Raw genomic sequence first — 14,530 nt, 5'->3', positions numbered from 1 at the left:
TTGACATGCCAGGGTGCATGGCTGCACAGCGGCTGCCATAAATAGTGTGAGGGGGAGTGCTGGACAGCTGGGAACGGGAAAGCGGTGCTGGAGGGGGGCAGGGCCAAGGGGGCGAGCAGGGACACATGAAAAGGTGCAAAAAGGAGAGAGGAGATAAGGCATACCACTTCTGTTTAACTTTCAGGCTTTTGGAGATTTTTTTTCATGAAATCGACTACAGAAATAATGAGGCTGAGCTGCAACCTCCTCAATGTATTCTCCCTGCACCAACAAGGCGTAGAAATCTGGGACCTCCTCAACACTCACAAGCCCGACATCGCCATCCTCACAGAGCCGTGGATCAATGCCTGCTCCGCACCCGACATGACATCTCAACCGCCATCCCTGACGGATACAAGATCCTGAGAAAAGACCGCCCAACCCCCCAGGAAGTCTACTCGTCATCATCCACAAAAGCTCCCTCCGACTCACAACCACCAACTCGGACGACCCCTTGCCCCCCATCGAACACATCTTCTTCCAGATCCAGTCCAACCCCAGAACGAAGCTCCGTGGAACACTCGCCTACAGACCTGCTGGACCCCGCACCCGCTTCATCAACGTCATCGCCAACCACATTGCACCCCATTCCCTCACCTCTATAGACTACATACTACTTAGAGCCCTGAACTTCAACCTGGACAACCACAGCAATCCCAACACCACCGGCATCTTGGAGAACCTCACCAACATAGGACTGAAGCAAATTGTCTCCAACCCCCACTCACATAGCAGAACCCCCAGCTCATCCTCTCCCTCACCAAGGAACTCGACATCACCAGGCGCAACTTCCTAGAAGGAATGAAAGCTGTTGCGACCTGGATGAGCTGCAGCTGCCTGAAGCTCACCTCTGAGAAAACAGAAGTCCTCATCCTCGGCTCACCCCATCTGCATGGGACAACACCTGGTGGTCCTCGGAAACCCACCCACCCCAACAGACCATGCAAGCAACATCGGCATCATACTCGGACTCTTCAGTCACAATGAATCGCCAGATCTACGCCGTATCCTCCGCATGCTTCAACATACTCTGCATACTTCGCAAGACATTCAAGTGGATCCCCCCCGATTCCAGGAAAACAGTCACCCGCGTACTCATCACCAGCAGACTGGACTAAGGAAACGCTCTCTACTCTGGAATCAACAAAAACATCTCCACAAACTCCAGACCATCCAGGATGCTGCAGCCACAGTCACCCAACACCTCTGTGACCTCCACTGCCTTCCCGTCAATAGAGGAATGACCTTCAAGCTGCTCATACACGCCTCCAAAGCCCTCCACAAAAACGGACCCCAATACCGCAATGACCGAATCTCCTTCCACTCCCCCAAGAGAAACCTCGGCCCAGCCAACCTCGCTCTAGCCACTGTCCCGTATTTCTACAGGACCAGAGCAGGTGGAAGATCCTTCTCCTACCTCGCAGCCAAGTCCTGGAACAATCTCCCCCTTCACCTCTGACAAAGCCCGAAACTGCACCAATTCGGAAAGGACCTCAAGACCTGGCTCTTTGAATGACCCCAACTTAGCTGGTCACCCCCTGCCCGCCCCTCCCCCCCCCCAAGCGCATGGAGACCCTCACAGATGAGTAGTGCACTCCACAAAACATTGACTGATTGTTGACAGAAGAAACGCACTGACAAGAAAATCCAATGTGAAATGGGCAAAGCAGAGATCCTTTCTCAAAAGAGACCAAATATGAAGAGAGTAAACCGCCAAAGCTGCGCCATCTAGGAAAGCACAGTAGACTTGCAGGCACAAATAGTGTGTTTTTGCTCTTTGAAGCAGTACTCCAATCTTCAGTTGTATTTAATTTTTCTTGTTCTAATGAACAGAATGACGAGACATGTAGTGAATGCCCAAAGGTTTGACACAGGGAGGTGAATCATGTGGAGTTAGAAAGGAGAAATTTCATTTGTAAAAGTGTTCCTTAATTCCTACATGGAGGTGGAGTTATTTTGCATTCGTAAATATACGTGAAGATCCCTCGACGTATCATTTGCATTTCTGTAGTTTGTTAAGATAAGAAAAGCAATCTGAAATGCAATCACTGCACTGTAAGCTGTTGTGACAAATTGTTAACAGGAAATCCCTGCACCCCAAAAAACTATTTCATAGCACACAGTAGCATTTCAAATTATCTTTTATTATTTAATTAGAGATCATTTTTACAATGTTATATTATCCCCAACCCTTCAAAAATATATACCTTCAAAGATAAGATATTACAAAACCTCCAATTTAATCATTTTCACTAAAGAGACACTGTTTAGGCTTCTGTACAAGGGAATGTATAAATCACAAGAAATACCTTTCAGACGTGGGAAAAAGATCAAGGATGTCAGTATTTCTAGTGCAACAATTGTATACCAGATGTTTGATGCAAAAGAAATGCCTTGTTTTCTTACAGTAGCACACATATCTTTCCTCAAAAACTGAAAACAATTCTTTAAGGATGAAAATACACTGAAAAGGTATATGGTCGCAAAAAACCTTCTCTTGTAAACTGCAAAACTATAATATTTCGCACTCTTTGCACAAAAAAAAAATCACAAAATATAACTAGACTTATAATCGCCTGATGACTAAGTGAATTGGTTGTAATCACATATTTTTGGGAAATGTACTATTGGCAATGAGAATTTGGGCACAGCGTTGGTACTCGAAAGCATAAATTCACATTATGAAATGTAAGTTTTTAACAAGCATGGCAGACATTTTCTTGCATATTCTTTGTCACACTGGTGGAATTTGATCTCCTTGTTTATACTTTTTTACTATCAAACATATCAGATGATGTCGAAGTGTAGAAAACAATGACTGCAAAAAGAATAACTAATGCACAATTAAAAATCAGCAACGAAAGCAATGATTACAACAGGCCAGATTATGGCAAAAAACATTCAAGTTATACAGTAGGCCTGCAAAACCTTCAAACAGTGGGGGCATTGTAATTGGTCTGAGCGCCGTGGATTGGCGCTCAGACGGGGACACGGAGGCTTTGCATGTTCCTCACCAGGCTATGTAATGCAGCCTGGAGGGGAACATGCAAAGTGCGCGTAGGGAGTGTGCAAACCACTCATCCCCCTGTACCATCAGCCCCGCCCCGGCCTAACCAAGCCCTGTAGCTTAAAAAAAAACAAAAAAAAAAGATAACGACATTATTATGATTTTATTTTTGCTGCTCAGCGAGCAGTGGGGCGACGCTTCTCCGCCTTAGTGGAGGAGCCGCCCCTGCCTTTAAATACTCGCTTTTTGCCAGAATGGAACCAAGTATCGTTAATCATCAATATAAAAAGATGCATGAAAAGAAACTGCTATCAACACTAACTAATATTTTTGGTACTATTTCAAAAGTGACGAAATTCTGTGTGTCATTTTGTACCTACGGCCTAAATTAAACAATAATTTACATGCAAGCAAGCATTTATTCCAAAAATGTCAGTCTCTTAGCATGGTGCACACAGTTTATTTCCATGAGAATCGTTGAAATCTCAGCATACAGTACAATGTAAAGGCCTCGTTTAACGCTAGAAGGTGTTCCACTCTTACCAGGTCTCTACAGGTGTTGAATTAGCAGATAAAGGAAGCAAACAGTCTACTTCCTACAGTTTGCTGCCTTTTTTAGATTAGTCAAGTAATTCAGTCACCTAAGAGAGCAAGTTGAGCCACTAAATATAAGCCACTTGATATTACTCTTTTCAAAACTGCCAGGTATTGCTATAAAGGTAGGCGGAAACAGTCACTGATTCTGAATCACAACTGTTTACCTTAGGTGAGACGTACAGGGGTCACGCTTCGCCACTGGTCACTGAAACGACTGCATTAAAAACTGGCATAACTTAAGTTAGGAAATTTAAGCACATATTCAGAGAAACCCAGTGAGCGAAATTCCATGACTGATCAAGCACAGCCTTATTGGACCCTGCTAGCTTACAGGCAACAAAACGTATTTGCAGTATTCTATGAAAATGCACGTCATTTAATTTCCAATGCTATTAATAAGACCTCAAATTAATTGTTCCCCAGTGGAAATTCTAAGGGGTCAAATAGGTGACTGATAAAGGCTTGAGATTTTGTGGTCACAAATTTGCGTCAATGCACGATTCCCGCCAGACATCTGAAAAAGTAACTTAGTGGCGTTAGCCAACAGATAGCTGCAGCAATGACGTTTGATTAAGAATCAGAAAATACATGACCGTGCACAGCTCTGCTTGCTGCACGCAGTTAAGATTGGATTAAAGGAATGGAGGGAAGTGGGTTATACTTTTTAAAGTTACGTCAGAAAGACTGGTCCCCAATAAGCAAAATGCAGTGCAGTCGTATGGCAATGATGGGTCGTCACTGAAAATGTATTATGTACAAAGATGGCTCTAATTTCCAATTATTTTATAAGAACACTGTGCAATCAGCATACTATTTGCTAAATATTCCCTTTTTGAATAATCCCTCTGCGCCACAGCAGTATAATCTTTTAAGATTCAGCGTAGTACTGAATGAAACACAAGTGTGTTTCCAGAGACCAAGTACATTTTCCATTCACTTCAACCGTCACAAAAAGCCCCAAAATCGTTTTAGGACACATCTGTATCGCTGTAGGCAAAATAGGCTATCACGGTATGAAAGAATTGACGATTGAGCATCTGCGATGAAACTGGAAGATGAAACAATTAGCTATGCTGTAATGAAGCTCAACAGTTGATACAGATGCCTGCATAGTCACACAGCAGTAATCAACAAAAAAGGCATAATTAAGCGCCTGGTGAGATAAACCCGACAGAGTATACACAAAGAGACCATTTGGGTTCTATAAAATTGTTGCACATTTTAGGCACATCTGTTTCAGCAATAGCTCACAGCCCAGTCCAGTCTGTAAAATATGAAGACGTATCCCGTGACATGGTAGTCGGGACTGTGCAGCACTTGGCAGGTTCCTTGGCAGCAGTTAACATTAAGTTGCAATATTATGTTGTACCTCCATAATTACATTTTCGTGACAGGGTACAGAAAAGTGCAACATTCAAAAAGCCACAATGATTTTTTGTAATTTTAGCACACATTTGGTGTAGGAAGATTTGTTTTTGAACATCATTGCTGTTCGCATTGCTATGCAGATGCTGCAGATCAACAGTTTATAAAATCACTCACTCAAAGAAAAACAACCACCCTACACAGTAGCAAAGAGGTATACAAAAATAAGGCACATTTTAACTCAGTATGAATATTTTGGATTAAGAAACCCTCCACCTTAAAAAAACATAAGCATCACCTTTTACTGCAGCTTTGTAGGGCCACATATACTATAAGGACAGAATGTGATCCTATTTTACACGAAACATCGTCATTGCACATAACCCATTATGTCAAATGGCAAAACACATCTCCTTAGAATTTCCATTGGTTTCGATGATTGGAGAAATGTGGCTGTTCACGTTTTACCAGTAGTGAAGGCGAACTGTTTCGGCTGCGGTTAATGTCCAAAATCAAAATGATCCTTGCGGAGCACAGGACTCGTTTCTCACAGCATTGAATGTGATGGCATTCCACTCGTTTGCTTGAATGTGCAAAAATATTTGGCCGTTAGCTATTCTCCAAGTGCTTCAATTCAAGATGTAAAAGGGATGGAAGAAACTCCGTTGCATTTCTATAAATTAAAGGAAAAACACTAAAACAAACAATTCATAAAAAAGCCACAGGACCAAGGAATCATCTTTAACCTGAGATTTGAACTGTTACTGAGACGGGAAAGTCTTATAAATCCGTTCTCGTTTCATCTTAACTCAACGTTCTCGGTATTTTGTGTTAGAACAAAGACCTTGCAGCATGGCTTTTTTTGGCATTATTCTTAAGGACAATCAAAAAACGTATCCGTCTGTGGAAACTGCAAACAATGTGCTTCTTTATTGCAAGACTGCCATGGGGGACGGAAGTGTTGTTTAAAGCCGGGATCATCTAAGTGTAATTCGGAATGTACTTATCTCCATTGGGCTCATGCGGATGTCAGTGACGTTGCTTGCAGATGAATGCATAAGGGTTAAAGATGAAGGAGTCAGACTTTCAACTCTTAGGTCCTTGAACAATTTGCGAACTAGAATCTGAAAAATACAAATACATTTCATAGTGTTGAAGAAAATGTATCCAGTCGGCAGATTCAGGAAACACTTATTAGTACATTAAACCGTCATATTTCTTTTTCATAACTTAAAAGGTTTATTGTAGATGCAATTCACTGTCCATATTAATCACAAAGCAAACAGCCATAAATACAATTCTAAACATACAATGTCAAACAAAGACATATACAGTCTTATTGAGTATCAGATAAATATAAAATGCAGTGTCTTAGTAGAACAATCTTACAGAAAACGTTACACATGAAATATGCTAACTTAACAACACGTTACTACAGTTCTAAGACGTACTTCCATATTAAGACTGAACAATTCTATTTGACCACCAAGGATAAAAGGCACTTTCTTTAGCTGGCCAAGGTGGGCCATTTCAATAATTAGGTATCAATCTGCAGCAAAATGGCAGAAGTTTAATTTTAAGTGCATCTGCTTTGCCACCATAATAAATCCTAGTAGCCACAACTATTTAGAGGCAGTCAATAACTTCCACTGTGTGCTAAACATGAATATTATTTCCTTGTCAGAGAATGTGACATTACTATTCAGAATAAAACTGGACCTTACATTAATCCCCTCCTGCAACATACCCATCTTTGGATATTCTAGTAGCATAAGAAGATAATCGCTGTGTGACTCTTTACAACTCCAACAGTTTACAGAGTCTATTAAAGCAGTCTTTTCCAACTTAAATGGAGACCATTGTATCAGGTGAGCTGTTTACAATAGGTAAATTGAAACTTTGTTTGAAATAGTACATATTTTAGTAATATATTTAGAATATAGAATCCCGCACCATCTCAATTTTTCCCTTCTATTTTTCAATCGTATATGCATTTACATAGCGAAATCAATGTATTCTTTACTTATATATATATATATATATATTTATGGCACAGAAGTTCAAATATATGTGGCCCAATAAAACATGTTACCTGGAACAAAGGTATTAATACATATCAGAACCTCCTACCTCGTAGTAAATTTAAAGAGCTGGAGGTGCTACTGGTGGCGCTTATACGGGGAAGCTCCAGGTCCTCCTTGGCCGATGCCCGGTGAAGCTGTCCTATTCAGCTATAGAGGAGTTTGGCTTTGGTTCACCCCTTGGCCTTTACCTACCCAGCCAGACATCGGATATTGTTTTCCTCGTCTCCCTGTTGTGTTTCTTTTCCCTCTCCCACCTCCTCCCTCCGTGACTCTTTGACTGCCTCCCCTTTTCCAGCCCTTTGTGGAACCGCGGAGTCTGCTACCCTTATTGTTTTTTGTTTGATTTTGGATATCCCGCCATTTGGGGATAATGCTATCGGCTTCTGTAGTTCCTCCCTCTTGGCAGTTTGAACCTATCCTCTTTTCCGCTGGACTGTTCGTTGTTCGCCTTGACATTTTCTTCTAGTCTACTCCCCCCATGCCCCCCTCCCCGTTGGTCTCCCACATCCCTCACTTCGTATTCTTTCACTGATACTCAGGTCGGTTTTGTCTGTCTCCCACTTTGACCGCTTTGTTGCCCCTGAAGTACTTTTCCCTTTTGCCTGTCTGCCTGACTATCTGCACTCCCTAACCCTGTTTACCATTCCCCCTCTATCTTTCATTCCCCACAAGACATATGTCTTGTTATGCTACGTGCTAATAACTCATATTATTGTGTAATCTCATGTTTTTTCTACTATGTCTATACTCGGCTCCTGTAATTGATGTCATTATGTAACCTGTAACTCGCTCATCCTCATGTAAAGCGCTCTGATACCTCCGGGTCTAGCCAGCGCTATATAAAACTTTACAAATAAAAAATAAAATAAAAAATAAATAAAAATAAAATCCCTTGGGGTAAACCCCTGTACTCCCGGTAACAGCCTTTCAGGGTCTGCGAGCAAGCTAGTGCTGCTGCAGAACACAGACATGATTCTGCCCTCCTACTGCTGAGCCAAGTTCGAGCAGGAGAAGGTAGAACAAGAGGTTTCCTGCCACACGGAGGTGTGCCCACCTTCCATACAGGACTTAGTGTGTTGGGCTGGGATGGGGGTGCTTGCCAGCATCGCAAGACTGCTTTGAAGGGCACATTTGATGCCCTCCTTGCATACTCCAGTTTGAGCCAGTTCAGGGAGCCCTTGGCTCCCACTCTGGCGTGAAACTGGACAAAGGCCATGGGAGTATCTTCTCTTCTGTCCATCCCCTCCTCTGGGAGGGACCCCTGAGTCGTTCCAATCCTTTTCTTAGGGTACTTAGGCGCTTACCTCCGGGTGGTCACTTACATGCGCCGTGGGTCATGACTCAAGCCTTAAACTACGTCGCTCTTTGACAATCTGGATACTTGGACTTCGACTGGAGCCGAGACTGTACCAAGAAAGACTCTTGCTGATCCTGGCCTTGCTGTTCTTCAAGTCTTTGTCTGTGTGTGTGCTTCTTCTTACAGGTTCTTCAACAGACCTGTGAGCATCATGGACACCAGAAGTAATCTCTCTCGGAGTGAAGGAGTCACTCCCCTGCATTCGCAGGCATCGCAACCAAGCTGACCGGTCTGCTGCACCTGTCATCCTACAGACTTCCCAAGGCTCAGCAAACAAAGGTGGCGGTTCTGCATCTTCCTTGATGCCGGACCTGTCCTCTCTGCATTTTTTAGACCAGTATCCCTTGATGGAACTGCTGGGACTGAACCCCTGGGCAATCCATTGACTTGCCGTTGCCAAGGCTTGTTAGCTCTGCACTCCGGAGATCTTCAGGCTACAAGAATCTCCAGCATCTTTTCCCTTCAAGATCAGAATCCTCTCCGTAACTGCTGCACCGTGGGCCTTCATTTTTGGTGAGCTGCTCAAGGTCATCTTGTGACTCCAATACCTTTGGCCTGTGGGTCCTCCTAAGGGTCTTCTACTGCTTCAGTGGGCTCCCCTGCTTGCTTGGGGCCTGTTCTGACTCTACTGCTGTTGGTGAGTCCCTTGGAACTTGCTGGTCCCAACGTTGCTCCTTCATTCTCCACACCAGTCGTGGCTACCAAGGTTTGTTAATGCTACTACCAGACACCGACCACTTAGTCACGGACATCCGATGTAGTAGTGTATGCACGGCTTGTAGTCTTCCTCAGCTTTGCCTGGTCCTCACAGCTGCAGCGACAAGGTCACCATCAACTCTTCTAAACCTCCCCACATCGGTGGGCATTGTGTCGTCGTGCCTCCTGGTCACGTCAGAATAGCATAGACTTTTTACCCTCTGCTTGCAGGTTCTTTACTACCAGAATCCACCCTTGGACTCTACCGGACTCCTTCCTGAACTTCTCCAGAGGCATTTTCTTTTAAGTCTTCCATTTTAGTCTACAGAGGTTTCCGATGTCTCTTCACCCCTATGCACCTGGCTTCCCTGGTATAGGTAACCTGGTTCCCTGGTCCAACCTCCAAGGGAATTCTTCGGGGTCCTCTGGGAAGGGTCCTTCTCCTGCAAAACGGCAACTGCGACTTCTCCATTGACTTCCATTGGTCACACAGCTGTGTTTCCACTCTGCACACAGCCTCCTTGGGGTTCCTGGGTACTTACGTGGGTGGTTCCTTGTGTCTTTGGCTCCTCTGGGTCTTCTAGTCCAAGTCCCGCTCTGCTTTGCAGTTTGCATTCCATTTTCTTAATATATAGTTTGGTCTCCCCCTGGAGACCGCTGTATTTTGTGCTACTTACCTTATTACAATTGACGTATTACTGTGTATTTGTGTTGATATCTCCTGGTAGGAGATATACCAAATGTGTTAGTGAGTGTTGTGTAATGAATAGAAGTATTTTCTATATACATTGTGTGGCTCTTTTTCATTTAACCTACACTGCATGATTGAACTGGTAAAACAAGCTGCTAAACACTCCTTCAAGATAAGCCTGAAGGGTGCTCTCTACAGCTACCACTTTAAGAGCGCTCTATGGCTAACAAAGACCACTAAAATCACCATAAGGGTTGCCTGGATTAGTGCAAGGTGCATCACTTAAATAATTGTGCACCATATACTAAGCCAGCCTCCTACACCCCCAAGCAGGTGCTCGTCATCGAAAGGCATGTTCGAAACCTTCGAAAGTACTTAAGGTCTGAAAGAGATGCTACAGAGTCAACCACATTGCCTACAAAGTCCTCACATTAATAACTGATGCTCTGTTAGTGGCAATTAAAGACATATCAATTAAAGCCCATTAAGCAAGGTCCCCTTTTTCTCAAAATGGTATTTGCCTAGCAAAATTATGATAATCTGTCCATGCAGGCTGATATGCCATGTAATTGGTGCTTATCATATTACATAAGGAGAGCTGATGCAAATGCATTTTTTAATGGATACTGCAAACACTCCCACATGCTTTCCAATGGTGTCAAACAATTGTATTAACTAACAAGATGCTGTTGCTGAAATGATCGGCTGTATCTTGATTTAAAAACAGGCTGGAGATGTATCAGGTGCCACAGATGTTGAAATTGACGAGGATACCACATACACGACTCTTTCCAGACAGTGTCAACAATTGGGATAGACCTGATGGAGCGTCTTGCCTTGTATTTAAAATCAAACAGGAAACACAATGAACAAGTTACTTACCTTCGGTAACGATATATCTGTAAGAAACATTAGTAGTGATAGATTCCTTGCCTTGGAATTACCCCCAGGCGTCAGACTGGATCCGGAAAGTTTTCGTCAGCATTACCCCTGCGCGTCGGTAGGTTGCGTCGTGCGGCTCCGCGTCCGTCGTTGGCGTAGTGGTCGCCGAGATGACGTCGCGGGTGCTACTTAGACGCCGTCCACACGCGCTGACGTAGGTTCTGTACACGACTTTCTGCACCAGTAACGCAGAGCCATGCAAGATACTGACCACTGGTGCATTGAAACTAGGGCCCTGAAAGGGATGACTTTAACCCTAGAAATCAGTTCGCAGAACGGGAAGGATGGGTGGGGCGGTAAGGAATCTATCACCACTAATGTTTCTTACAGATATATCGTTACTGAAGGTAAGTAACTTGTTCATCTGAAAGAAACACATAGTGATAGATTCCTTACCTTAGAATAGATACCCCAGCAATACCAACCCCGGTGGTGGGTCTACGAACCAAGAACACACCAGAAAGTCCAAGAGAACAGAACGGCCAAAGAAGCCGTCTCTCCGGACTTGGCTGTCCAGACAATAATGCTTAGTAAACATGTGCAGCGAGGCCCACGTGGCTGCCTGACAGATGTCTTGCAGGGGGACACCACGTCCCAATGCAGTAGTGGCTGCAGTAGCTCTAGTGGAATGAGCCCGCAGTCCCATCGGAGGTTCTTCTTTTAGCCAAAGAGTAACAGGCTTTGCTACACAAGCGGTAGATAGTCCTCTTGTGTACCGCCCGACCTTTCTTGGTGCCAACGTAGCCAACAAAGAGTTGGTTATCCACCCGGAACTGTTGTGTGCGGTTGAGATAAATGGAGAGCTCACATTTTGGGTCCAGACGGTGGAGCCTCTCTTCCTCTCTGGAATGATGCGGAGGCAGAAAGAAGGTGGGCAAGGTAATAGTCTGCTCAATGTGAAAGGCCGTAAAAACTTTTGGCAAAAAGGAAGGACGGGGCCTGAGCACAACCTTGTCCGGATGGACCGACAGAAAAGGAGGCTTACAAGAAAGAGCCTGGAGCTCACTCACCCGCCTAGCGGAGGTGATGGCCACCAGAAAGGCAGTCTTCAAGGTCAAGAGACGAAGAGGACACTTGTGAAGGGGCTCAAAGGGAGCACACATCAAGTATGTAAGAACCAGATTCAAGTCCCACTGTGGCATCACAAAAGGAATAGGAGGAAAAAGGTGTGTAATGCCTTTGAGAAATCTATTTACAACAGGGGACTTGAAAAGAGAGGGCTGATCACGGAGCCTGATAAAGACCGAAATAGCAGAAAGGTAGCCCTTGACAGAGCCCAGAGCAGAGCCCTGCTGGGCCAAAGAAAGAAGGAACAAAATGACTTGTGAAAGAGGAGCAGAAAGGGGATCCACAGCCTTTGCTGTGCACCATGCCACAAATGTGTTCCACCTGCAGTCGTATACCACTTTAGTGTAGGGACGCCTCGCTGCCAGAATGACATCACAAATTTCAGGAGGCAAGTGGAAAGGAATCAACTGCCGCCGCTCAATCTCCACGCAAAGAGGTGGAGGCTGGGCAGGTTCGGGTGGAGGACCGTCCCTTGCTGCTGCGACAGAACATCCACCCGAAGAGGCAGTCTGATCGGAGGATCGATGCTCATACTGAGAAGCTCGGGATACCATACTTTTCGAGCCCAGTCCAGGGCCACAAGGATGACTTGTGCCCGGTCGCGCCTGATCTTCTTCATCACTCTGGGCAGAAGTGGTATAGGCGGAAAGGTGTACAACAGACCGCGACGAAAAGCGTCGCCGAGCGAGTGCCGCCTTGGAAACTTCAACACGAAGAACTGATGACATTGCACGTTCTCTTCGGTGGCGAATTGATCTAACCAAGGCTCTTCCCACTGCTGAAAGAGACCTTGCACCACCTCCGAGTGAAGATGCCATTCATGATCCATCATGCACCTGTGGCTGAGTTTGTCCGCCCTGGCGTTCAGAGAACCTGCCAGGTGTTGAACCACCAGGAAAATGCCTTGATGTTCCAGCCATGTCCGAGGCGCAGAGCCTCCTGACATAGGGTCCACGACCCCACCCCGAATTGCCTGTTGCAGTACATGGCGGGGGTGTTGTCTTTGAACACCTGCACTAATCTCCCCTTGACAGAGGGAAGGAATGCCTTCAGTGTGAGTCGAATCGCCCGAAGCTCCATATGGAGCTTGGACTCCGCCGGAGACCAGAGGCCTCTGATCTCCACCTCTCCCATGTGGCCGCCCCATCCCAGGAGGGACGCATCCATCACCACTGTAAACTCCGGTTTGGGAAGGGTGAGGGATCTGCCGTCGACCCAATGATGGTTTATGAGCCACCACTGCAACTGTCGTGCAGTGCCTTCCAAGATCTGGACATGATCGGACAGGCTCCCCTGATGCTGCGCCCACTGGAACTTCAGGTCCCACTGCAGAGCCCGCATATGCCATCTGGCATGATCGGTCAGCAGGATGTAGGAGACCATGAGGCCCAGCAGCCTCAGGGTCACTCTGACTGAAACCCAGGAAAAGGGCTGAAAGAGCGGAATCAGAGCCTGAATATCCCGGACTCGCTGTTCGGGAGGATAGACCCGAAACTGCGTCGTTTCCAGACCCGCTCCGATGAAGAGGAGCTTCTGAGAGGGAATCAGGTGTGACTTCGGCAAGTTGATGGAGAACCCCAGCAAATGCAGGAGGTTGGCCGTTGTCTGGAGGTGGGAGACGACTGTCTGGGGCGAGCCCCCTTCAACAATCAGTCGTCGAGATGGGGGAAGACTGAAACCCCTGATCTGCGCAGATGAGCTGCCACCACCGCCATCACTTTCGTGAACACCCGAGGGGCACTGGTGAGGCCGAAGGGGAGCACGGTGAACTAAAAGTGCTTGTGCTCTACCGTGAACTGCAGGTAACGATGGTGGGCCGGCAGGACGGGGATGTGAAAATAAGCGTGCTGCAAGTTCAACGCTACCTTCCAGTCTTTCGGGTCGAGGGCAGACAAGACCTGAGGAAGTATCAACATCTTGAACTTCTCCTTCCGGAGGAAGCGATTGACGTCCCTGAGGTTCAAGACAGGATGCAGTCCCTTGTCCTTCTTGGGAACCAGAAAGTAGTGGGAGTAGCAACCATGACCTACTTCTGGGACAGGAACACGCTCGATGGCTCCCATGGCCAAGAGAGCCGTAACTTCCTGTTGGAGACGGGCCAGATGATCCTCCGACATGCAGTAGTATCGCGGTGGCATGGCTGGAGGGCTAGTCTCGATGGGGAGGGAGTAGCCTCTTCGGACTATTTGCAAAATCCACCTGTCCGAAGTGATGGTGCGCCAGTGGGGGAGGTGATGGCGAATCCTGCCACCCATTGGCGTTTGGTCGGACTAGGAGGGTTTGGAGGCTGCTGCAGAGGGGGGGTTGGTGGACTGATCCTCCCGCTGGCCCTTGGAGCCACGACGTTGGTTTCCACTTCCCCGACCACGTGAAGGTTGGGTAACTTGCTGCGGTCCGTGGTCCTGGGTGGGACGTAGCGGGGCACCCCTTCCGTAGCCACGAAAGGGGAGAAAAGTAGATTGCGCTGGATGGGAGGAGAGGCCCAAGGAATTGGCCGTAGCCCATGAGTCCTTGAAGTGCTCCAGGGCGTTCTCTGCTTTGTCTGCAAAAAGGCGACGTCCATCAAAGGGCATATCCATCAAGGTGTTCTGGACATCCACTGAAAAGCCAGTGGACCACATCCAGGCATAGCGGCAAAGCGCTACCGATGTTGAAATGGTCCTGCCGAGAGAGTAGGTAGTGTC

General features: G+C 46.2%; 1 protein-coding gene across 2 annotated transcripts in view; it reads right to left on the bottom strand.

The window, feature by feature from the left end:
• Positions 1 to 2,162: 2,162 nt before the first annotated feature.
• Positions 2,163 to 14,530, bottom strand: part of MAN2A1 (mannosidase alpha class 2A member 1) — a 1,157,125-nt gene continuing 1,144,757 nt past the window's right edge. For both annotated transcript variants that reach the window (XM_085632583.1, XM_085632582.1), the window contains one exon: positions 2,163 to 6,132. In XM_085632583.1, coding sequence (XP_085488709.1) covers positions 5,986 to 6,132 — 147 coding nt within the window. In that variant the 3' untranslated portion in view covers positions 2,163 to 5,985. The remainder of the gene's footprint in view (positions 6,133 to 14,530) is intronic.

Source organism: Triturus cristatus, chromosome 2_1 (genome assembly GCF_964204655.1).
Source record: "Triturus cristatus chromosome 2_1, aTriCri1.1, whole genome shotgun sequence".
Taxonomy (NCBI): domain Eukaryota; kingdom Metazoa; phylum Chordata; class Amphibia; order Caudata; family Salamandridae; genus Triturus; species Triturus cristatus.
The sequence above is the reverse complement of the archived record's forward strand: the minus strand, read 5'-3'. Positions and strand labels throughout refer to the sequence as shown.